General features: G+C 48.0%; 1 protein-coding gene across 1 annotated transcript in view; it reads left to right on the top strand.

Annotated features, from left to right (window-relative positions):
• Positions 1–1,532: 1,532 nt before the first annotated feature.
• The window catches only part of xkr6b (XK, Kell blood group complex subunit-related family, member 6b), a gene marked incomplete at both ends in the record, with an annotated part of 45,423 nt that continues 21,846 nt past the window's right edge, over positions 1,533–25,109 (top strand). The window contains one exon of the mRNA XM_084453740.1: positions 1,533–2,101. Within this exon, the coding sequence (XP_084309866.1) occupies positions 1,533–2,101 (569 nt within the window). The remainder of the gene's footprint in view (positions 2,102–25,109) is intronic.

Genomic DNA, 25,109 nt, shown 5'->3' with positions numbered 1-25,109 from the left:
GGCGTAACGTTCGCACGGAAAAAAAGCAATGCCCCAGCCCAAATCGAAGAAAGTGGATGTTGTTAGTGTGTGTGTGTGTGTGTGTGTGTGTGTGTGTGTGTGTGTGTGTGTGTGTGTGTGTGTGTGTGTGTGTGTGTGGCACAAATCACCCCCCATAGTGTGCGCGTGTGCCTGCGTGTGTGTGTTTGCTTGTTTGTTTATTTGTGAGTGAGTGTGACAGAGCATTGGAGAGAATTGTGTATAGGCTACTGATAATTGCATATTGCTCTTTTTCATCGTACACATCGTACACATCTTCACATTAAAGGCAGAATGTCCAAAGCAAAGCAACTACACCTAAAGGTCTTCAATATTCAAGATGTCTTCATTGTTACGTCCCTCATACAAGTAAAAGGGAGTAAAATGCTTGTGTTCTGGCTATATGACCGGTCCGAGAGATTTTCCCCTGGAATGAATTCAGCACCATTTCAGCACTGGACAGCTCCCCCCAAACAGCATTCAGCTCAAGAAGCAACAACAACAACAGAATAATAATAATTTATAAGATGATAAAAAGTTAAATTAAAAAAAGGAACAGTGCAATACAATATGACCCTCCAGGGGGACAGAAGAAGGAACTTAGAATCCCGGCTCCTCATGTCCGCATGTCGAAGTGTCCTTGGGCAAGACACTGAGCCCCAAATTGCTGCCAGTGAGCAGGCTAGCACCTTGCATGGCAGCTGCTGCCATTATCTGTTAATGGGTGAATGAGAGGCCATTGTAAAGCGTTTTGGATAAAAGCGCTATATAAGTGCAGTCCATTTAACATATTTACCATTCAAGGACATATGGCACAACACCCATAAATGGACGGAATATTCACAGTGTTGCTTTGTGCTTTGCCTGCCGACACTAAAACCTGTGATGATTCACCATGGCAAGGGATTCTGATGTGTGAAGGGTTAAAATATACGTCGCTTATCCGGTATAGCATTACATCATTTATACCCCCTCACATAGGCTTCAAACGAGACACTAGGTGGCAACCACGTTGAGGGAGAAAGGAGAGCGAGAGAGAGGGAGGGAGAGAGAGAGAGAGAAAGAGAGAGGGGGAGAGAGTGAGAGAGGGAGGTGTGGACCGGATGAATTGCGTCGTCGTGGGACAGTGAGTGAGGAGAGGAGAGACGCTCTGCCTTGCAGCTGGCGGAGAGTTGCAGAGCGGGGAAAACGCAGCGCGACACGAAAGGGCTTGTCCACACACGCGACACACACGGGTATCAAAAACACAGCAGCCTTTTAAGGATAAACTTGATCCTGAACCCTGCGGATTAACCAGTGAAGACAGGTGAGAGCAGCTGCGGCTTGGACGGAGGGAAGATGGGCTGCGTCGGTGACGCCACCGGAGCGCAATCTGGGGACCAACCGAGCGACGCCGCCGCGCTGCCACCCCGACTTTAGATGGCTCCCACATTTGGGGTGCACTCGGAAAACAGGTGTCAGGGAAGTGTCGTCACGAACCCCGGAAGCCGGAGGTGGGAGCTTCAGAGAGCAAGATGGCAGCGAAATCCGATGGTCGCGGGGTCGTCACCGGTTTCGCTCAGCTGCACAACCTGGACGAGGTGGTGGGGACCGGCGAGGACAACCCGCGGGAGGGCAGCTCCTTCCACATCTGCCACTGCTGCAACACCTCGTCGTGCTACTGGGGGTGCCGGAGCGCGTGCCTGCATTACCTCCGGGGGAAGGGGAAGGGGAGAGAAACGGTGCGACCGCCGCAGGAGGAGCGCCTCTGGTTGGACTGCCTGTGGATTGTCCTGGCGCTCCTGGTCTTTTTCTGGGACGTGGGGACCGACTTGTGGCTGGCCATCGACTACTACCACAAGCAGGACTACCTCTGGTCGGGCCTGACCCTGTTCTTCGTGCTCGTCCCCTCGGTTCTGGTCCAGATTCTGAGCTTCAGGTGGTTCGTGCAGGATTACACCGGGGGCGGACTGGGCACCGTGGAAGGGCTGAGCAGCAGGAGGACCACGGCTGGCTTTGGCACGCAGAGAGACCGCTGCTGCCTCCTCTCCGTATGGGTCTGGCAGACGGTCATCCACATCTTTCAGATGGGACAAGTGTGGAGGTAAGCGTACCTGTGATCTTGATCAGAGGAAATCGGTCTAAAAACCCCAAGCGCAGTCTACTCCCCCCCCCACTCCACCCCCTCCACCCCGTCCCTATTAAACCCATTCACCCCGGCTCCTCGCCTACTTCTCACCGTCACCTGATATAACCCTGCACAGACCGGAGGGATGAGCACCACACGACAGTTCTAGCTGAATCTGGTTGACTGTGTTGTATGATATGTCACTGCTTTTCCCACAAATATATCCAGCCCCAATTATTTTTGTTCTGCTCGTTTCCACCTTTCACGCGGAGGGTTGCTGGCTTGTGCACATTCCCGATCAATGCTGATGATGGGTGAACAAATTGGTACCCAGGCTCACACTCCATCGCGGTGGATGGCACGTATGTGTATATTTGTTGAGTTTCTGCACACCGGACTCTGCGCCACTACACTGGGATGAAATATGGGGAGGGGAATCTGTTGTTTTTTCAATGGCAGATATCCTATATGAAGGGTGTGCGTGTGTGAGTGTGTGTGTGCGTGCGTGCCGTGCGCGCGCGCGCGAATGCTGCATGTCTGACTTGATGTGGCGACAGGCGCGTCGTTCACAGTGCATATGAGGATCCGAGCGCCTTGGTTCACCTCCAGCAGCAAATACTCAACTCTGCAACCCGCGGCTAGACGAGCATCTGTTTTCACGACAACAGCGTCTCGTGAAACGACACCCTCCCCCCCTACAGACATGATGTCATCGATTCCTCTGCGTCGCTCGGGGCTCTTTGGTCTTAAATGTTCGCTTTTATCACCCAAAATGTGTCTGTCTGCATCTGTCTGCTCTACTCAAGGTCTACGTGCGCGTAATTTGTGATCGCTGACGTGACATGCCGCGGCTAGTAGTAAAATCTGACCCTGCTGCTATGAAAATTGTGCTGGCTGGCGCACATTCACACTCAGCCCGGCCATTCGATGTGTTTAGTCGGAGGTGCTCAGCAGCGAGTTGTTTTTGGTGCAGACAGACGCAGTGGCTGACATTTAATGGGAAAATGTAACGCATGACGGCTACTGCTGTGGGGGGGTGCGAGCAGCAGTTTTTTGGGCTGCGCATTGGCACCAGCTTGGCTGTCTCAGTTTTCCCCAGTCCTCATTTATTGCTGTAACCTGATGACCCACGCACAGACACAAAATGTGTTTGTGTGTGTGTGCGTGTATGTGTGCGCGCGCCTGTGTGTGTGTTTGAAAGAGGGAGGGAGAGAGAGAGTGAGAGAGAAAGCGAGAGATTGTCTGGTCTGAACTGAATTTAGAGCCAACATTTGCATTTCCCAGCTGCCCGTGTCTCAGCAGTCAAATGGAGTCCCTACGCTGCTCGATGCAGCCCACAGCGCAGACTGGACATGCGCCTCCCAAACGACCCATTCCAACATGAAAAGACACATACAGCACAACACAACACAGGTTATTCCCCCCACACGATGGTTTGAATTCAAATCCATACAGTCAAGCAGCTCGCTGCCCCTTCCCCGGCGTTATTCTCTTCATGTAACTACCCTCTCTGCATCTATCAAGACAACCCTTTTAGGCTGCACCTGGAGGCTGTCATATCGATCGCTGCAGTCGCAGGCCCACAGCCCAGGTTTATTTACTCCAGCGTAGAGCCCCATCGATTATTCGGTTATGGCCACGTTGGTTGAGGTGCAGGCGAGAGGGGGGTTGGTGTGTGCGTGCGTGCGTGTGTGTGTGTGTGTGTGTGGACAGGCAAATAACCCCCGTCGGCGCATCTCAATCGGCCAACATGGCTGCTTTTTCTCCCTTCATCTCCTTTCATGACATCTTATCTGGGAGCAACGGGTCTGTAGGGAAAGGCATGTTCACAGTGAAGGGTTATAGACGGTACAGTTGAAGCTGAGGCGAAGAGGATAGGGAGCCACGTCAGAGTATTGAGACGCACCCAGTGTGGCTTGGAATGAGGAGGCACAGAGGGGGAAGCACCGAACACCGTCGAGATCCGCCCCGGGTGAACCCGGGGAAAGCCACGTCTCGCGGGACGCGCGCTGTGATAGGACACCGCCCGCGGGGGGGGGGGCGGATCCGAGGGGATATCATCGGCGGGGTGTCGACTCTCTTTTGGACACGCACCGCTGGCCAGCGAGCTTAGAGGGGTCGAAGGTCAAGCGCTAGTGTTGTCAGCTCAGTGAGGGCGCTGTGCTGTGGATAACTGGATATTGAGATGATTGGCCAGCTTTGTAAGTGACCACATGGCTAAAGAGTAATTGAGTTGAGTAGGCTTTTACACGTGCGTTACGTTCATGTAATATTTACTAAGTATTTCTATATATTTTTTGGTCTCATCGACTGATGGAAAATGATTTAAACTGAGCTTTTTTTGGAGCAGAGTGCTGGTTCTATAATCATTCCTTCACCGTTTCAAGTCAATCCAGCACCAAGTAAGATGTGCATATGATTACCAAAGAAAAAACGATTTAAACCGCCCTTAGAATAGAAAACCCCACTCATTAAGAGGAATGTAACCAGAGTAAATTCTTTCCGGTGTGATTAACAACCAGCTCATTTTAGATGGCTCTTCCTAGGGACCCCTGGAGTCGAGGAAGTCAAAACCTGTTTTTTTTTTTTTTTATCTTCTCCTGCAGATAGCTCGTTAAGTGTTATAGACTCTACGGGGGCAGGGTTGGCTCATTTGCTCTCCCCAAGTCTTTCATGTCTGCTTTGCTTTTTTCGTGAGTCACCGCTGCCAGTGTCTCCTTCAGCATGGTGATCCCCCCCCCCCCCTCCTCCTCCGCTCCCCCCCCCTCTCCTCCGCTCCCCCGGAGACGGACAGCTTAATCAGTATAAGCCCAAAATCAGTGTCTGACTGCAGAAGAGGCGCGTCCGTCTCCTCCCTCGAGGAAATCCATTTGAGAAAGTTTGGGAAGCCCTTTGATTCCATTAAAGGCCAAGGGACTGGAGGAGACTGTGTGTGTGTCCCTGGCCCACTCCCCGTCTCTATCTGCTCTCTCTCTCTCTCTCTCTCTCTCTCTCTCTCTCTCTCTCTCTCTCACACACACACAATCTCTCTCTTTCTCACCTTCTCTCTCTCTCTCTCTCGTGCGCTTTGTTTTGGCTGTTTTTAACAGTTGCACTCTCACAAGTTGATAATTAATTTATTGATCTTTTATTCACCATACGGTGATCAACACACAAATACACACAGTGAATGAGCGGCGACACCACACACACACACACACACACACACACACACACACCCTTTCTTCACTTAACAAACTACTTCAGCTTCATTCATGCACGTGAAAACATCATCCAACACAACTTTCTGGAAGGCATTGGCCAACTACTAACTAGGGAGCTGTCCGGTGCTGAAATCCATCACTGGGCCTCTTTAGATCAATCCAGCTTTGTTTAGTGTGACCGCCCTTCTCTTAGACTTGTATGCATATATGTTTCATGGAAGAGACTCAGTTCAAGACTGTGTCCAGGGAATAAGCCCCAGTGGTACAACGGTACAGTATACACACACAACGGTACAGTATACACACACAACGGTACAGTATACACACCATGGATGTATTAATAGAACACACAATCCTTCCATCAGCTGTGTGTGAGTCTGGTCTGGTACAGCCTCTGTGTGCATCCACTCCTGACAACAGCTCCCAGTGCCTAAACACCACACAATAGCTGTTTGTATCACGCCTTAATCCAGAACAACTCTGCCCACGGAGTAACTGGAATCTGCTCGAGTTGACATCTGCCTGCGTTCCCCCCCTCTGCTCCGGTAAACATTAATGCAGACTGTGAAGGAGCCGAGTTAAGCCCTCTGTTGGCCGTCCGGGCGGGCGCCGCTGCCAAAAAGGTTTGCGCGAGCGCCGAGGCGGGACGTGGAGACCGTGCACTGCGCCGGCCTCTGCCGTCGAGGGGGGTGAAAAAAACAACAACATGTCAGCCTTTTGTTTTTTTCTTCTGACGCAAGAGTGTCAGTGTGTGAGTCTGGGAGAAAACGGGGTTGGGGGGTGGGGGTGTGTACGTTGGCTTGGTTGAGTTGGTGACGATCCATGCGATTATGTCGTTCTGGATTGAACACGGGCGGTGGAGGATGGGAACATCTTGTTCCGTTCAGCTGGGAAGCCTTCGTCTGTCTGGGAACCGTGAGCCGGGGAGAGGAGAGGGGATCTCGCTCTGGCCCGGTGGGAACAGGCAGAGCTGGTGGAAGCTCAGACTCACAGCTTAGGGTCAGATTTGGGGGGGACGGGGGGGTGAGATCTGGTCCCAGACCTGCGCCTAAGGCCGACTAGCCTAGTCTGAGCGCCTCCTTGCCTTCTCACGATCCGCTGGTATCTGGATGCAACGGTGCTCATTTTCTCATTAGCATTGATAACAGGGTTCCCTTAAAGCCGGCGCTCCAAGAAAAGCCCCAATTACGAGACAGAGGAGGCTGTCAGCGGCGGCAGAGTGCTGCGGTTTCCTCCGGAGCTCCTCACAGAGGGAGGTAAAGCACAGGACCCAGATTCAGGCTTCCGCCCGTAACGCCTGATGTGGACGGATGCTATACTCTAGGCATCGCGGATCGTACAGTAGATGTGGATTTTCGACACGGCCGATCGCAGGAATTGTGACTCGATCGGTCCGTTGTTGATTTGGAGGGTATATCTGGTTCACTGGATTTAATTCAAATCTCGGTGTGAAAAAAAAAAAGAGCCAGTTCACGAATCAAAGAGCAGAATTGGTCCATGAAAGGGCCCTGAAATGATCAACTGGACCAAGCTCTGGTAAGAGAGTACACGGGCTTAAGATCATCGATTCAGTCACCTGACCTGGTCAAGTAATGGTGAAATACGGGTTTAATATATACATACAGACTTGTTATTAGCCCGGTGCCAGTTCCGTACCGATTGGCTAAACAGTCAGCCACAGCCACAGTTGGGCTTTCAGATCAATGCATGGGGAAATGAGGAGACGCAAAGCCAGGATGTCGAAAGGCTGGATTAAGCTGCCCGAGGCGTTCCTCCTCCAGAGCTGACCCTAGTGATCGTCTGGTACGCCTCACGGGCCCGGCGCCGCCCAGCCGAGCCGCCGTACCGTAGGGGACGACGCCCACGGGCGGACAAACGGATAAACGCACGCTGGCGTACTGTACACACGCACACACACGCGCTCACGCCAACCGCGCCTTATAGGGTGAATCTTTCTTACACTGTCCGCTGCACTCAGACACACACTCCCACCCCCCCTAACCCCAACTCCACACACACACACACACACACACACACACTGGATCCACACCACTTCAGGGGTGTCGGGAGTCGCTCTCTGTTACACCACTCCATGTTCCGCCTCTTTAGGGCCCTTAGATGTGACACGTGTCGCGGCCGACGGACTGTGAACTGTCCTCTCCCTTCCCCTCTCTCTCTTCTTCCCCTCTCTCTCTCTTCTTCCCTTCCCTCTCTCTTCTTCCCTCTCTCTCTTCTTCCCTTCTCTCTCTCTCTTCTTCCCTCTCTCTCTCTTCTTCCCTTCCCTCTCTCTCTTCTTCCCTCTCTCTCTTCTTCCCTTCCCTCTCTCTCTTCTTCCCTCTCTCTCTCTCTTCTTCCCTCTCTCTCTTCTTCCCTTCCCTCTCTCTCTTATTCCCTCTCTCTCTCTCTTCTTCCCTCTCTCTCTTCTTCCCTTCCCTCTCTCTCTCTCTTCTTCCCTTCCCTCTCTCTCTTCTTCCCTCTCTCTCTCTCTTCTTCCCTTCTCTCTCTCTCTTCTTCCCTCTCTCTCTCTTCTTCCCTTCCCTCTCTCTCTTCTTCTCTTCCCTCTCTCTCTTCTTCTCTTCCCTCTCTCTCTTCTTCCCTCTCTCTCTTCTTCCCTCTCTCTCTCTCTTCTTCCCTTCCCTCTCTCTCTTCTTCTCTTCCCTCTCTCTCTTCTTCTCTTCCCTCTCTCTCTTCTTCCCTCTCTCTCTTCTTCCCTCTCTCTCTTCTTCCCCTCTCTCTCTCTTCTTCCCTCTCTCTCTTCTTCCCTCTCTCTCTCTCTCTCTCTCTTCTTCCCTCTCTCTCTTCTTCCCCTCTCTCTCTTCTTCCCTCTCTCTCTTCTTCCCTCTCTCTCTCTCTTCTTCCCTCTCTCTTCTTCCCTTCCCTCTCTCTCTCTTCCCTCTCTTTCTCTTCCCTTCCCTCTCTCTTCTTCCCTCTCTCTCTCTTCCCTTCCCTCTCTCTCTTCTTCCCTCTCTCTCTCTTCTTCCCTCTCTCTCTTCTTCCCTCTCTCTCTCTTCCCTTCCCTCTCTCTCTTCTTCCCTCTCTCTCTTCTTCCCTCTCTCTCTTCTTCCCTCTCTCTCTCTTCTTCTCTCTCTCTTCTTCCCTCTCTCTCTCTCTCTCTCTTCTTCCCTCTCTCTCTTCTTCCCTTCCCTCTCTCTCTCTCTTCTTCCCTCTCTCTCTCTCTTCTTCCCTACCCTCTCTCTTCCCCCGACGAGACCACACCCCCCTCCTCACATCCGCTATCCAGTTAGAGGGGCGCAGTCACGCTCGCTTCAGTTGATATTATTCGGGATTAAAGGCTTAAATCCTGCGCGCGCGGCTTTTTTAAAAATCGCCACCGGCGTCGCCACTTCCCACGCCGGCTACGGGAAACGCCCGCCGCTATCCGAAGGGCGGACACGCCCGGCGCCGGCACCCTTTGAAGTCGCGCCGCGGCGTTTCCCCTTAATAGTATACAGTAGGTACAGTAACGGAATGAGCTGAGACAAGCACAACTGTGCCCCTTTCATATCCTCTCGGCCCCCCGCACGGCCCCCCGCACGGCCCTCCCTCTGTACTGACGAGGGAGATTAAACAGAAGGACTCATCGGAGATGTTGCACAGATGGTCCGCCATTGTAAACGGTAGCCAATGAATGGTAGCCAGCGTCACCTTCGCTCCCAGTGTTGCAGCGATTGGCGAAGGAGGTCTCCATTAGGGCTGCACAATTAATCGTGAATTAATCGAAATCGCGATTATGACCTCCACGATTAACTAATCGCAAAAGGCCGCAATGTAATTAATCATTAATTAAAATGAATCATTTTGCTTTGAATCGAGTGTGCTAGGACTACACGGACGAATCACAGGCGCTTATTCTGTCTGACCAATCACATGCGCTCCCGCTGAGTGGTTACGAAAAAGATGGTCGCGCAAGCCCAGCAGGTCATATGCAAACTGTGCAGAGCTAAAGCTATTACTTTGAAATATTAATCGCAATTATTAATCGCAATTACCATTTTCAAGCAAATAATCACAATTATTATCTTTTGTCATAATCGTGCAGCCCTAGTCTCCATGTTAGACTTCACCCGTTTCCTTTTTTTCCCACTGTTTACAGCCGCCGCGCTGTAATTTCTCTACCCAGCATCTCTGCCATTCATCTCCTACCCTCCCAATGTGCTAGTTACGGCGATCATGCTCTCCGCTCGGCGCGCTTAGAGTGAAAGTATGTTCTGTCCCTATCTGCTAGTTAAAGTCATCATTGTACCCCCCTTCTTCCCCTCCCTCGCTTCCATGTGTCTTTCTCTCTCTCCCTCTCTCTCTCCCTCTCTCTCTCATCCCTCTCTCTTTCTCCCTGTGTTCCCTTCATATAAAGCTGCACTTGACCTCCATTCCTGTCAAGGAAATTGGAGCATCTGGCTACCGCCCCATTATAACCAAGCAGCCCCCTCCTCCTCCTCCTCCTTCTCTTCCTCCCTCCTCTTCCCTCTCTCCCTCCAACACTTCCTCCCTACCCTCAGAGGCCATTTTCATACCTCCCATCCTCCTTTCCCCTCGCCCCATGCATCATCTCTCTCTCTCTCTCTCTCTCTCTCTCTCTCTCTCTCTCTCTCTCTCTCTCTCTCTACAACACCATGTTCCACTTCTCGACAAAACTGTTATGCTTTCCGCCGTAAGTCAACCTGTGGAGATTCAAGCCCCACACTGCTCCTGTTCTGTTCTGGTACTGTTTCTAGACCCGTGAACTCATGTTCTGGTACAGTACTGTCTCTAGACCCATACACCTCCTGTTCTGTTCTGGTTCTGTCTCTAGACCCATATGACTCCTGTTCTGTTCAGGTACTGTTTATAGACCCATGAACTCATGTTCTGGTACAGTACTGTCTCTAGACCCATACACCTCCTGTTCTGTTCTGGTTCTGTTTCTAGACCCATACACCTCCGGTTCTGTTCTGGTTCTGTCTCTAGACCCATACACCTGTTCTGTTCTGGTTCTGTCTCTAGACCCATACATCTCCTGTTCTGTTCTGGTTCTGTCTCTAGACCCATACACCTCCGGTTCTGTTCTGGTTCTGTCTCTAGACCCATACACCTCCTGTTCTGTTCTGGTTCTGTCTCTAGACCCATATGACTCCGGTTCTGTTCTGGTACTGTCTCTAGACCCATACACCTGTTCTGTTCTGGTTCTGTCTCTAGACCCATACACCTCCTGTTCTGTTCTGGTTCTGTCTCTAGACCCATATGACTCCAGTTCTGTTCTGGTTCTGTCTCTAGACCCATATGACTCCTGTTCTGTTCTGGTTCTGTCTCTAGACCCATACACCACCTGTTCTGTTCTGGTACTGTCTCTAGACCCATACCACCCATGGGCATATTAAAAACAAGTATATTTACTGTAATGTTACAATATACTGTATGAATGGCGTCTCTTGAACTCTTGAATGTTTAACAGATTGAGACTGTTGTGACGGGGCCTGAATAAAACAGAAGCATATATAAAATATATGAACAGATAAATAGTGACAGACAAATAATCATTTAGTGCGGTAGTACATGTAGTGCCCCTAAAATATAATACCTATAATTCAACACCTGCTTGTACTGTACGTACTGTAGGCTTACTGGTCTGTTCCAGAATAAAGGGTTAATAACAAGAATATGCCATGTATGTTCATGAGGTTCACGTGATGTTAACATGGAGAGCCGCATTAACCGGTAATGATGTGCACCTACAGTAGAATATCCAGGGTTTGACCCATTATCAGGCTGGTACAGATCTTTTGTCCAATCACATGCGTGGAGGGTGTGAGAGGGGAGGGTTCAACGAGAGAAGGGGAGAGTTCATGAATTCCACTTTATGTAAATGAGCTAGATGGGTTGAATCTCTACATATAAGTAGTATGACTGGTGAACTAGAATTAGCCGTGAATGTTCACTATCAAAAGCAGAAATGCTGTTATTCACCTCCATCAAAAAGCATAGTTACAGTATGTTACAGTTACAAGTTAATCAGGGTCTGCGGAATATTAGCGTTATGAATAATATATTTAATTCAACAATCTATGATTCATGCTGTTTATGTGGCACTCAATAAGAATCATTACCATCCTGCTCTCATGGGAGCTGCGAGTACACACGCGCGCACGCACGTACACACACACACACACACACACACACACACACACACACACACACACACACAACATATTTATGTTTGGACTACAGATGGGATACATGCACACGCGAACACACACACGCACACACACACACACACACAACATATTTATGTTTGAGCTACTGATGGGATACATGCACACGCGAACACGCGCGCACACACACACACACACACACACACACAGCATATTTATGTTTGAGCTACAGATGGGATACATGCACACGCGAACACGCACGTCAAAACACACACACACACAGCATATTTATGTTTGAGCTACAGATGGGATACACGCACACGCGAACACACGCACGCACACACACACACACACACACACAAACACACACACACACACACACACACACACACACACACACACACACACACACACACAACATATTTATGTTTCAGCTACAGATGGGAAACCCTTCAGTTTCTTGGAAACGGGGGGAGCCACCGTGCAGCACAGCCGGGAAAAGACCACCATTGTTTGAGTCTAATTACGCCCGACGCCCGAGGCGTCAGCTTGATAAACACAGAATTTCATCCCTGTAAATAATTGAAGAGGCCCTTCGGTATTCGCACTTTGTTCACATTGTCATTGTGACGCTTTCCACAACGTACAGTACGTGTAGCATCCTACACACATATGGAACACACAGGCATATAAACGAGTGTGTGTATGAATCTTAATGAAATATCAACAACGGAAGTGAGTCTCGCTGCAGGGTGTCTTATATATTGTGACTCACACACACTCTCTAACAACCCCCCACCACCACCACCACCCACACACATACACACACACACACACACTCTAACAAAGAGAGTGTGTGTGTGAGAGAGAGAGAGAGAGAGAGAGAGAGAGAGAGAAGCCTTGATTTTGGGGAAGGAGGTCTATTAAAAGGCAGTTCAAGCTATTTGAGAATGTTTGTTGAATGTTGAATGGAGTTCTTACAGATCTCTGAAGGCAAGGCAGCTTTATTTATTTAGCACATTTCATACACAAGGGAAGCTCAATGTGCTGCACATAAAAACATGCTTAAAGTCATTTTCTGATACAATAAAACAGGATTTAAAAGGAATGTATAAAAAGTCGTTTAAATTCAAAAATAAAAGAATACAAACAAAATGTATTTGATCACTTCAATTAAAGAAGAAAATCAAAATGTATTTTTTAGGGCTGTCAATTCAACGCGTTAATTAGATTAATTAATTATGCAAAATTAACACATTAATAAAAACGTCCAGCTGTAGGTGGCACAGTTGTCGCGTCATGCCTGTTCTAACATTATTGAAGTGACTAACTTAATTTGGACCTAATCCCTAGTTAGCCCCAGTAGCAAAGGCCTGAACTATTTTTAACAAGGATATGGCCATGAGATTCGGATTTTGGACGGACCAGAGTTGATGCTGATGCTGGCGATGTAGCCTATGCGGAAGACACAAAGGCCTCACAAACTCCAGATTGAAATGAGTCTAACTGCACATGTAAATCAGGGTTAATAAGTTAGTTTGCTGTATGTTTTAAGAACCATTTTCTTCAAGCTAATGTCTAATCTATGAACACAGCGCAGGACAAGCTTTGTTAGTGGGACATCAGAGGCGTGGTCTTAAGAAATCAGGCAACCTTATTGGTTATTATTCTCCGCGTGATTGACAAGTCAGAAAGGTCTATTGAAATATCTTCATTTGGTGGCTTTTGCCAGCAAAAAATGGACATAGGATCAATTGATTGATTTTGTAATCGTTTGACAGCCCTAGTGTTTTTACAAAGTGCGTTGACGTGTTAACAGCTTAGCAAAAGTCAAAGGTTTGCACCTTAGCAGAAAGCAGTGGTGCAGGTGAACACAAACATTTTTAGTCTGGGATTTAAAAGTAGCAGCAGTGTTGGAGCAAGTCTCAAATCGTCTGGAAGACTATTCTAGTTTTTAGTTGCATAGTGGCTACATGCTGCTTCTCCATGTTGTGTTTTGACTTTGGGGACAGAATCAGCAGATCTGTCCCAGGTGACCAGAGAGCTCTATGATTCATATTGTAAAAGCATTTCAGTGATGTGTTTTGCCCCGTGATTGATAGATCAGCAGCAAATTCTCTGATAATCTCTGCCAATGCAGGGATTCAGAATTGGTCTAATATGTTCAAATGTTTTTAGGTTTTAGGGAGTATTTTTAGGGAGACCTGAAAAGAGAGCATTACAATAGTCTAACCCACTAGTAATAAAGGCATGAAGAACAAGTTCTTTGTTTGGACATGCGTCCTCTATGTCTTGATGTTTTTAAGGTGATAATAGTCAGATTTTGTTACTGACTTGATGTGGCAGTTGAGATTTAGATCTGAATCCTTAATAACATAAATATTTCTGACTTGATTTCTGGTTTTCAAGGACAGGGAGTCAAGGTGTGAGCTAACTTTTAGCCTTTATTTTTTGACACCGAAGATAATTATCTCAATTTTGTCCTTATTTTTTGAAGGAAGATTTCCCTTATCCAGTCATTGACTTGCTCCATGCACTAGCAAAGCAAATCTATAGGAAAATAGTCATTTGGTGATAGAGCTATATAGATTTGAGTGTCATCCGCATAACTATGGTAAGCAATATTGATATTTAGAATTCTTTGGCCTAGCAGGAGCATGTAGAGGTTAAATAGAGAGAAATAGAGAGAGCCCTAGGACTGAACCTTGGGGGACTCCACGTCACGGTAATTAGCTCAGATACCTGTACAGTACATACAGTCGTTGCTGATGGAAAGAAAATAGTGCCCGTCTTGTACAGTAGATACGACTTAAACCAATTTAAGACAGAAAGCCCAACCCAATTTTCCAACTTTGTACTTTGTGGTCAACAAGGTTGAATGCAGCACTAACATCCAATAACACCAGTATTGACATTTTTCCAGAGTCAGTGCTAAGACGAATATCATTTAGAACTTGAACAAGCTGTTTCGGAGCTGTGAAGTGGTCAAAATCCTGGAGGTTGTCATAGCAATCAGTTGAGACTAAGAAGTGAATACGTTGCTGGAAGACAACTTTCTCGATGATTTTATTCATGACTTGACATTGGCCTATAGTTGCTAACAATAGAAGCATCTATATTTACCACTTTTTCAAATGGCTGTAATAACTGCACTTTCAAGGCCTTTGGAAAGTTACCTGATTGGAGGGAGCTGTTTAGTCTATTTGCAGTATGTCTGTTGCCAGGCAGTCAAAAACATTCTCAAGCCAACTCGCAAGTAGAGCATTGAGGCAGCAGGTGGACGTCTTTAGTTGTCTGTAGGTAAAGAGAAATGCTTTTGGCGCATCCCCAATATGCAAGCAAGCAAGTCATTCCATCTAACAGTGGAGGGCTGATGAGATAGTACCTATTGCAGTACGTCGGAGAAGATTTCCTGTATAGTTTCATGTTAGTGATTTAATGCACTATATACTGTACCGCTGTTGTAAGGGAACCATGGCTTGTATCCAATCTCACTCAGTCTTTGCTATGTTGACACACTGTCATTGCTTTACAGTATGAAGCACAGCCTGAGTTGAATTGATTCAACTCACCCCTCTGTATAAATACTGCTGGTGGGCCATGGGATTGTGTAGCTGGCTAAAGCAGTGTTTTAAGGGAGGTGACCACGTATGTTTGTAAATTGGAGGGCCCAAGATCGAACCCAGTGAGGGGGTAAGTGAGGTTCGAAGCAATACTGACAAGCGAAGCATGTGACACGCGTGCCTGAGAACACACCGGTATGACAGGTCGACATGGCAGAAGTAATAGGTTGCTGTCGCAGGACCAAAACCACTCTGCTTGACATGACACCCTGGGGAGAAAGAGTATACTACACGAACACTTCAGCGCTTCAAATACCGTACGATCACTGCAGGTTTCACTTTGATTGACGTAAACAGTACTAGCAAAGTCACAAACAGCGTCTCCATCTTCATGCCTATTGAACAGATACCGTACATACGTTATGTATGGTTCTACGTATGGTTCTGCCAACGCAGATTAGCCGGAACCATATCGGGGTCTGGGCGCTCAGGCATCAATCTGTCATGATGATGAGCATGGTATTGTGACACAGCCGTAGCTGGCATGGCGAGAGTCTGTTTGCGCCAACGGATTATCTGATTGGCGTGAGTCACGGGTGACTGACTGTCAACGCCATTTCAGATGGCGCCGCATATCCTGTTTGTTTGTTTGCTCATGCCAGTTGGGATTGATGAGTCGTCAGGTCAGCTGTTATGTTGGGGGTCATTTCGCTGAAGAACGCCGCGTGTGTAATGTGTGCGTGTGTGTGCCTTGACAGAGAGAGGTTGAGTCATTTGTGACAGACGGACGTACTACAGCTGTGATTCATCTGTTTTCAAGGTTTGTGGAACATCGTGCTTCTCCTGTATGACTGTGCCAGGGGCTACAGTCACGATGGTGAATGTTATGTTCAAATGTTGGAGTCCAAACTAATTAGTCATTACTTAGCAGATGGGGGTCCTTCATATTACAGTACTATCAGGCACTATCAAAGTACATCTCCTCTTTTCCCACCAGGCATTATAGTGGCCTTTAGGTTTTTGTCTTTTGTTTGACCAGTGTATGTTAATTTGTGCCTTTGTTCGTTCGTTCGTTCATTCGTTCGTACGTTCGTTCGTTCGTCCGTCCGTTCATTCATTCATTCATTCATTCATTCATTCATTCATTCATTCATTCATTCATTCATTCATCCTCGCACATGTACTGTACCAGAGCCCACCACTTGGGGGCACTCAACACAGTTTATTTTTTATAATTATTTTCTACTCGGGCCAATCTACTTTCTAAATCCACAGAAACCCTTGAGTGTTTTAGGTGTTTAGTTCCTCTTCTGAAGGTTGTCCTAATGTTAGGATTCTCATAGGTTATTATCGAGGTTAGGTGCATTGTGGGTACAATCATCATTAGTTATAGTCGTCATATTTCTCAACATATTTCTGATGACTCTAGAGATAGAGTATGGCTAGGTCTTTACCGTATGCTTTCCAACCGTGATGATGTTAGTTAGTCACGCCGTTAGGTGGGGAGTCTGTGGGGTTCGGTCATAGGAGGCACTGCAGGATCCCTACTTCTGCCATCCATGTTTGGGCATGCTCTTATAGCCCTTTTCCACCAAAAGAACTCTGGTCCGTGAACCGGTTCGTTTCAAAATTCCTGGAACCTTGGTTCTGTCCAGAGAACGGGCCCGCGTTTCGACCAGTTTTGAGCCAAACCATTGTACGCCAGCCCACGCCCATGATGTCATCACGGTTCGCACTGAAAAACCTACTATTTTTGGTGCCGGTTCGGAACCAGCTTTCGGGTTCCCGAACTCATTTCTTTTTGGTCGAAATGCTCGGAACCATTCAAAATTAGGTTCGCGAACCGGCACCGAACCGGTTCCCTCTTGGTGGAAAAGGCCTATTAGTGGCTTGTGCTTCTGATACACGGAGCCTCTCTGGATAGCACAGGGGCACACGGCCCAGCCCTGCCGAGCCCCTGGGTGCTCCAAAGCGAGGCTAGGAGGGGAAGTGCAGGCAGCAAAATCGTCAGGGTGGGGTGGGTTGTACACGCGAAGGTAACCTGGGGGGGTGAAAGTGTGGCCATGAGATTACTTGGGGAAAGTTAACACCTGAGCCACGCTTCTGGACAGAAAATCCAAGCTGCTAGACAGCGAGTCCGTGGAGGTGTGATGATATGATGGTTTATGGATCTGTCTGGTATTGAAGAATCAAAGGCCGGCGAGGAAAGCAGTTTGCCGGAAGCTGAATTGTAGATCAGATTTAATAAAACGGCATACAGATATCTGGGTCAGTCACAATGAAACGCTTGGCTCAGACAACACAGCCTCCAGCATGGTACCTCTATATAGTCTGTAGCCTGTATCTATACATACAGTAGTTCCAGTCCAATGGCAAGAGTCCTCCGAATATGACTGGCCAGCGGACTCCTTATAGACAGACATTTGATCGCCACTGGACACTGACCAGTCCTATGACCAACTGAGGCATGTCTACTGTAGGCTCTTGTTCTGAGAATAGCACACTTTCTCCATTCTGGGCACTCGTGACCGAAAAACAACTCTTATCGCGGTGCTAGCTACGGCATTAATCCAATGGCACTTTGATTATGCTAGCGCCTCGTGGTTTGAGGGAGATTCAAAGGCTTTAAAGCAGAAACTGCAGACCTCTGAAAACAAACTAATGAGAGTGGTTGTGCAGTTAGGTCCCAGTGCCCACATCGGACCGAGCCGCTTCCAAGGATTCAATTGGGTACCGGTGGAAGCGAAGGTTTTCTCAGATCAAACTCAGCTCGGTACACAGGATAATTTATGGAGCTGTCCCTAGTTATCTGTGTGACAATTTCCCATGGGTCAGAGATGTACATGATCACAGAACTGTATTGCCCACTTGTGTCCGTTTAGATTTAGGACCAGTGCAGGGAGATATGCTTTTCTGGTTTCGGGGGGCCAGGGAATGGAATGGTTACACATGAATCATACTACACCGAATCCTTCGATTAACCTGCAAACAATCGGACATTACACAAATGCACAACGCAAGCAAAAAACTGGTAAAACGACTGGTACACGTTGCATATTTGCCGGACTATTGACAAGAGTCATTTGTGTGTGGTGTTCTGGATTTCAGAATTTAAATAAAATGCTCGGGATGGTGGTGTGTGGGGGCGGGGGGGGGGGGGGCGCCAACTTTTCATACAGAGTTGCGAGTTCCGGGAGTTCAATACTAAGCGCATAAACTGAATAACACAAGAACATTTCATATATGATTCACAAGGAAGGCCTGGGGGCCTCGGGGCGGGCAGTCCTGAGACAGGGTGAGGGAACAGCTCATCAGCTCGGCGAGCGCACGCTGATCTGTTAGCTGTCACGCTGCCCCGGCCTCCGGCTGCTCCACGCACGGTTCAGAAGTGCACTGCACACCACAGCTCCCCTGACATCCCCACAAACACCGCTACCTGCTAATAGGGGTGGTGTTGGTGAGTGGAAGGTGTTAGTAGTGGTGGTGTTGGTGAGTGGAAGGTGTTAGTAGTGTTGGTGGTGGTGGTGGGTGGAAGGTGTTAGTAGTGTTGGTGGTGTTGGTGAGTGGAAGGTGTTAGTAGTGTTGGTGGTGGTGAGTGGAAGGTGTTAGTAGTGGTGGTGTTGGTGAGTGGAAGGTGTTAGTAGTGTTGGTGGTGGTGGTGGGTGGAAGGTGTTAGTAGTGTTGGTGGTGTTGGTGAGTGGAAGGTGTTAGTAGTGTTGGTGGTGGTGAGTGGAAGGTGTTAGTAGTGGTGGTGTTGGTGAGTGGAAGGTGTTAGTAGTGTTGGTGGTGGTGGTGGTGGGTGGAAGGTGTTAGTAGTGTTGGTGGTGGTGGTGGGTGGAAGGTGTTAGTAGTGTTGGTGGTGGTGGTGGGTGGAAGGTGTTAGTAGTGGTGGTGTTGGTGAGTAGAAGGTGTTAGTAGTGTTAGTAGTGGTGGTGTTGGTGAGTAGAAGGTGTTAGTAGTGTTAGTAGTGGTGGTGGTGGTGAGTGGAAGGTGTTAGTAGTGTTGGTGTTGGTGAGTGGAAGGTGTTAGTAGTGGTGGTGTTGGTGAGTGGAAGGTGTTAGTAGTGGTGGTGTTGGTGAGTGGAAGGTGTTAGTAGTGTTGGTGTTGGTGAGTGGAAGGTGTTAGTAGTGGTGGTGTTGGTGAGTGGAAGGTGTTAGTAGTGGTGGTGTTGGTGAGTGGAAGGTGTTAGTAGTGTTGGTGTTGGTGAGTGGAAGGTGTTAGTAGTGGTGGTGTTGGTGAGTGGAAGGTGTTAGTAGTGGTGGTGTTGGTGAGTGGAAGGTGTTAGTAGTGTTGGTGTTGGTGAGTGGAAGGTGTTAGTAGTGGTGGTGTTGGTGAGTGGAAGGTGTTAGTAGTGGTGGTGTTGGTGAGTGGAAGGTGTTAGTAGTGTTGGTGGTGGTGGGTGGAAGGTGTTAGTAAAAGGGAAAGTAGCCAAAAATATAAAAACTCAAGTAAAGTTAGAGATACTCCCAAAAAGTACTGTCACAAAATATTATTAGTTCATTACAATGCACCACTGACTATTCGCACCACTCACCAACACCACCCCTTCTAGAACCTTCCTCTGCCTTCCAGAACACTCCTCGCCATCTAACTCTCTCTTTTCATCTATTCTGCTCTCCTCTATTCCTTTGCTGTCCCTCTTTCTCTCTCTTGTGCTCTCTCTTTTTCTCTGTGCTATCCCTTCTCTCTTTTGTGTCTTCTCTCCCTCTCATCCTCTGTCTCTCTCTCCCTCTCCTCCCTCTCTCTCTCCCTCTCTCTCTGTTCCGGATTCCCTGCTCTTCTACGTTGTGTGAGCTTCTCTCTCCTCCCCCACTATGTGTGTTTCTCTCTGTCTTTGCTCCCAGTGTGAATTACATGGTAATGGCTGCTGATTGCAGCTTTGTGCCGACCGTAGGCTCTGTGCCCTGGAGGTAATAAAATACACTGACAGTGTGTGCGTGCTGTGTGCGTGTGTGTGTGCGTGGGTGTGTGTGTGGGTGTATGTGTTCGTGCAAGAGAGAGAGGGGGAGAGAGGGGCTCTCTGATTCACTTCTCTTTCTCTCGTTAAAACGCGCGCACGCACACACATACACACACACACAGCACACACACTCTTCACACACTGTCCCTGCCACCAGCCCTCTGACCATGTGTGTGTTTACATGTTTTTGATGTGCTAATGTACTGTAACGTTACCGGGTGAATAACTCATCTAGTATGGTATACTACAGTATACAGCATCTGTCGGTCACAGTGAATCCATGCTAGCCTGTGCAGTAAGACTGTTAGCAAAGCTGCTGGAGGCAACCAAGCATTTTGAGTCTGCGTGACTGACTGGATCATCTCATATGCCCTCTGTTACCATGCATGTTCTAATTCCAACGTTCCCTATGGATCATGTTGGAATATAGGCCAATATCATATAGGCTACAATGTCAACGACCACATGCTGCCTACTCATATACTCAGAAGCCTCCCTATTTATGATTTTCCTCATGAAATAAGAACTTTAACGATTAACATCCAGAACTACACACATTTCTCTGTTATTTAGCATTAGCATTAGCGGTTAGTTTGAGAACATCCCATCTGGAGTCTTTCTATAGGATTCCTCGCGTTGAATCTTGAACAGGGCAGTTTTTAGAACTTTCATGGATGAAAAAAATGTGAATTCTGTTCTAAAACTGCTGACAAGGCTGTGAACCTGGCTTAACACTTCTTCTTCTTCTTCTTAACACGCTTAACACATGTCTGATTTGTCATATCACACACCCTTTCAGACTAGCAGACCGGATGGCTTTTAGCCAATCTGGCTAAAAAAGTGAATAGGTGTTGAAAAAGGGACACCCCCCCACACACACACACACACACAAAAGTGCATGGCTGATAATTAGCAAAATGACAAAGTGACACCTTTTTAAAACGTTAATCACGTGGTGACAGGAACATTCCCGTGCTTCTCCTCTTTTTACAGTAGCTTTTTTAAAATCTTTTTTTCTTTTTACAGCCCCCGACAATATTGACGGCGCCCCCTTTTACTCGCCTCCTCTCACAGTCTGTATAAACGGCTTCCCGCTCAGCACAGTTCTATGTGGAACGCGCCGAGATTAGCCCAACATTTAATCACTGAGTCTTTGGAAAAAAAGCTTAACATTCATCCTCGCGCCAGGGAAAATACAGCGAGGGGATCCTTTTGGCAGAGCCTGTGGGGGAGACGTCTCTGGGAATCCAAAATCAAAGTGTTCTGTGGCGTCTGTGAATGCCTGTTTATTGATTTTATTCTACATTGATTTGATACTTTTTTTTACTTGTGGGATTCGGGGTCGGTTCATGTGACAGAGACAAGTCAAATGTATTTATAAAGCACATTTAAAAACAACTCACGTTGACCAGTATTGCACAAACCAGAGCAGGCATTAAACTCACAATGAAAGGCATCAATAAACACAGCATATAGGTACAAAATGACAAAACAGACATAGGCACATATAAAAATAGCCATATAAAACTAGTCTCTTGAGACCACCCTGCTCTTGTGAACTCAAATTCAGTTTCACTCTGCAACTCAGTCTGGACTTCCCCCTATCTAGAACGATTATTCTCTGATTACATTTTGACCGGGCCAATCAGGGACTGTGTTCTGGCTGCTGTCCCGCCCCCCGGTAGAATGTAGCCCCTGATTGGTTCCCGTGGCAAAACAGTCTCCCGAAGCAACATTAACGTTAGTAGAACAAACACAGCCGTAAGTGCAGTTATTGCAGAAATAGACTCAGTAATAACAATTAATCAAGAACAAGAGTACAATATACAGTATGCACAGAGATTCTCTGAGGAAAAGACAATTTCGCAGATTTTCCGACCGGATCTGGCAAACGTTTTGTCACGCTGATTTGCCAAAGGAGTTAGTCTGACAAGGCGAGTACTACCGCCCACAATAACCGTTGGAGATGCGGGGAAGGCCAGACTGAGCTTTGGAGAAAAACTGAATGTGAGCTCACTAGGTCAAGATGGCCTCACGAGGATACTGGAAAACCACATCAGAAGGATCCAAACGCTAAAGAATAAAAGTATATCCTGAGCCTGGACTTGCAGGAATCAATGGAGGGGGAGATCTGACAGAGGGGGATGCCCCCCGAGCTCAAGTTTAAATCGCGGGACAACCATGTGCCCCAAGTTGGACGACCTGGAGGTGGAATAAGGGTTTAAGAGGTCTGAGATATAAGAAACGGAGGTAGGGAAGTTTTGCTTTGACATTTTCCCTTCCCTACCAGGGATGAGTTGGTTGTTGTCTGCCTTTTGTCTCGGTCCAGCCCTCCTCCCTCCCCCACTGAGGGACTGCTGAGTTCATCTCTGTTCTCGGTCAAGTGAAACTAATAAATGCAAATTAAAAGGTACAGTAGCATTTGTGCAGCTGCTTCTATATGTGATGTGTGTCCGTCCGTCCGTGTGTGTGTGTGTCCGTTCGTAGCATGAGATTTAGACCAAATACCGTTGCACACCAGCAGAAGGCAGTTGAGATTGCTCATGAACCTGTACCGCTTACTTCCCCACCTGGGTGTGATATTTTTTTCTATGACATACACCCTCAGAAAAAAAAAAAATCAGATTCCAAAAAATGGTCTTCGGTCGTCTTCAGAACCTACAGAAAAAACCCTTTAAGAACCATAATTTCTACTGTACCTGTACATACTGTACGATACTGTCTTAAAACTAGCAGGCAGTTCTCTCCCTCGAAGCGCAATTCTGGTTCGGTGCACAGATGCTATAGACTGTACGTGTGAACTACTGGGTGTGGAGACATGAGAGGGATCATGGCCGCTGCTATTTCTGTATGATTATGATGATGGAGGATGATGGCGATTATGATGGGTACCTAGATGCTAATTATGCCACTTTATGGTCAGGTGACCGTGAGGGTGTTTACAACACGTTTACAAGCTTGTGGAGACTGAATCGGTCTACTGCACTCGGTCAGACTGTCAGTCATGTTTCTCAAGTGGGATATCATGAAAGACCAGTCATAGACCTAGATTCATGAGTTAAAATGTTGCCATAGATACCTACTGGACGCAAGCAGATAACAGTTTAGCAGCATTACACATTTTAGGTACTGATCACATTTATGAATTCTGCATATATTTCTGCTTAAAAATAGATGGCTGAAACAAGTGTTTTAAATATCTATTCTGCTGCAAGATTTCACTTCTCAGATCCTTTGGCTCCTGACTGTATTTCAGAGGTTTTTGAATCTCTATAGAACTCAGAGCTTCTACAGTAGAGGCCAGTGGGTGAGTTATAAATGTGTGTATTGAGAGTGTGTAAATGGGCGATGCCCTGGCGCCGGCGCTGACCTAGATTCCAAACCCGAGCCCTGCAGTGACCAGCCAGGCCTGTAGGACTCCTCAGCCACAACACACGGCTCCGGCACAACATACCCCACTCTGGCACAACACACCCCCCGCTCCAACACAACACACACACACCCCCACTCCAACACAACACACACCCCACTCCAACACAACACACACCCCGCTCCAACACAACACACACTCTGCTCCAACACAACACACCCCCCACTCTGGCACAACACCCCCCCCCCCCCCCCCACTCCAACACAACACACACCCAACTCCAGCACAACACACCCCCACTCCAGCACAACACACACACACCCCCACTCTGGCACAACACACCCCCCACTCCAGCACAACACACCCCCCACTCCAACACAACACACACCCAACTCCGGCACAACACACACCACTCCGGCACAACACACCCCCCGCTCCGGCACGACACACACCCTGCTCCAACACAACACACACCCCACTCCAACACAACACACACCCCGCTCCAGCACAACACACCCCCCACTATGGCACAACACACACCCTGCTCCAACACAACACACACCCCGCTCCAACACAACACCCCCCCCCCACTCCAACACAACACCCCCCCCACTCCAACACAACACACACCCCACTCCAGCACAACACACACACCCCCACTCCAACACAACACACACCCCACTCCAACACAACACACACCCCACTCCAGCACAACACACACCCCACTCCAACACAACACCCCCCCCACTCCAACACAACACCCCCCCCACTCCAACACAACACACAGCCCGCTCCAGGACAACACACACCCCACTCCAACACAACACACACCCTGCTCCAACACAACACACACCCCACTCTGGCACAACCCCCCCCCCCCCCCCCGCTCCAACACAACACACCCCCCACTCCAGCACAACACACACCCCACTCCAACACAACACACATCCCACTCCAACACAACACACACCCCCCACTCCAACACAACACACACCCCGCTCCAACACAACACACACCCCAACCATGTGTGTGAAACGGTGCCAAAAGCTCCTTTCCTTTCACATTACATTACATTACATTAGTCATTTAGCAGACACTTTTATCCAAAGCGACTAACAATAATTGCATTTAACGTAGGAAAAGCCAATGTACTACTACTTGCCAGAACTCACAAGTGCATCTTCTTTCTAAAACAAGTGACTAAGAGCATAATCTAGTGCTGAAGGCAAACTGCAAGAATAGCAATCTAAAGCAGAGTGCAATACAATACAATACAATACAATAAAATACAATAAGTGCTTAGGAGGAAGGATTGTTGTAGTACTTCTTGAAGAGATGAGTTTTGAGCCTGCGACGAAAGATGGGCAGCGACTCTGCTGTCCTGACATCAGTGGGCAGTTCATTCTACCACTGCGGGGCCAGGACAGAGAAGAGCCGTGACCGCGTCGATCGACTGCAGGAGCCTCGGAGTGACGGGGCAACCAGTCGCCCGAGGTAGCAGAGCGTAGCGGTCGGGAGGGGGTGTAGGGTTTGACCATGACCATGACCGTGATTGTGATTATTGGTGTTAAAAATGTGATTTTCAGTATTTTTGTATTGTATTGCCTGAGTCTGGTGTAGGGGAAGTTTCTCCTGTAACAGAAACGTAATTACATTTCATTAAATTTCATAAAAATTACTAAGGAGGAGTAGACAGCTTTAAGTTCCTCTCTTTAATTTAAATTTGGAGGAGCAGAAAATAGAATACAGTAACCGTTATATTC

This window comes from Borostomias antarcticus (genome assembly GCF_949987555.1).
Source record: "Borostomias antarcticus genome assembly, chromosome: 19".
In the NCBI taxonomy this organism is placed as follows: Eukaryota; Metazoa; Chordata; class Actinopteri; order Stomiiformes; family Stomiidae; genus Borostomias; species Borostomias antarcticus.
The sequence above is the reverse complement of the archived record's forward strand: the minus strand, read 5'-3'. Positions and strand labels throughout refer to the sequence as shown.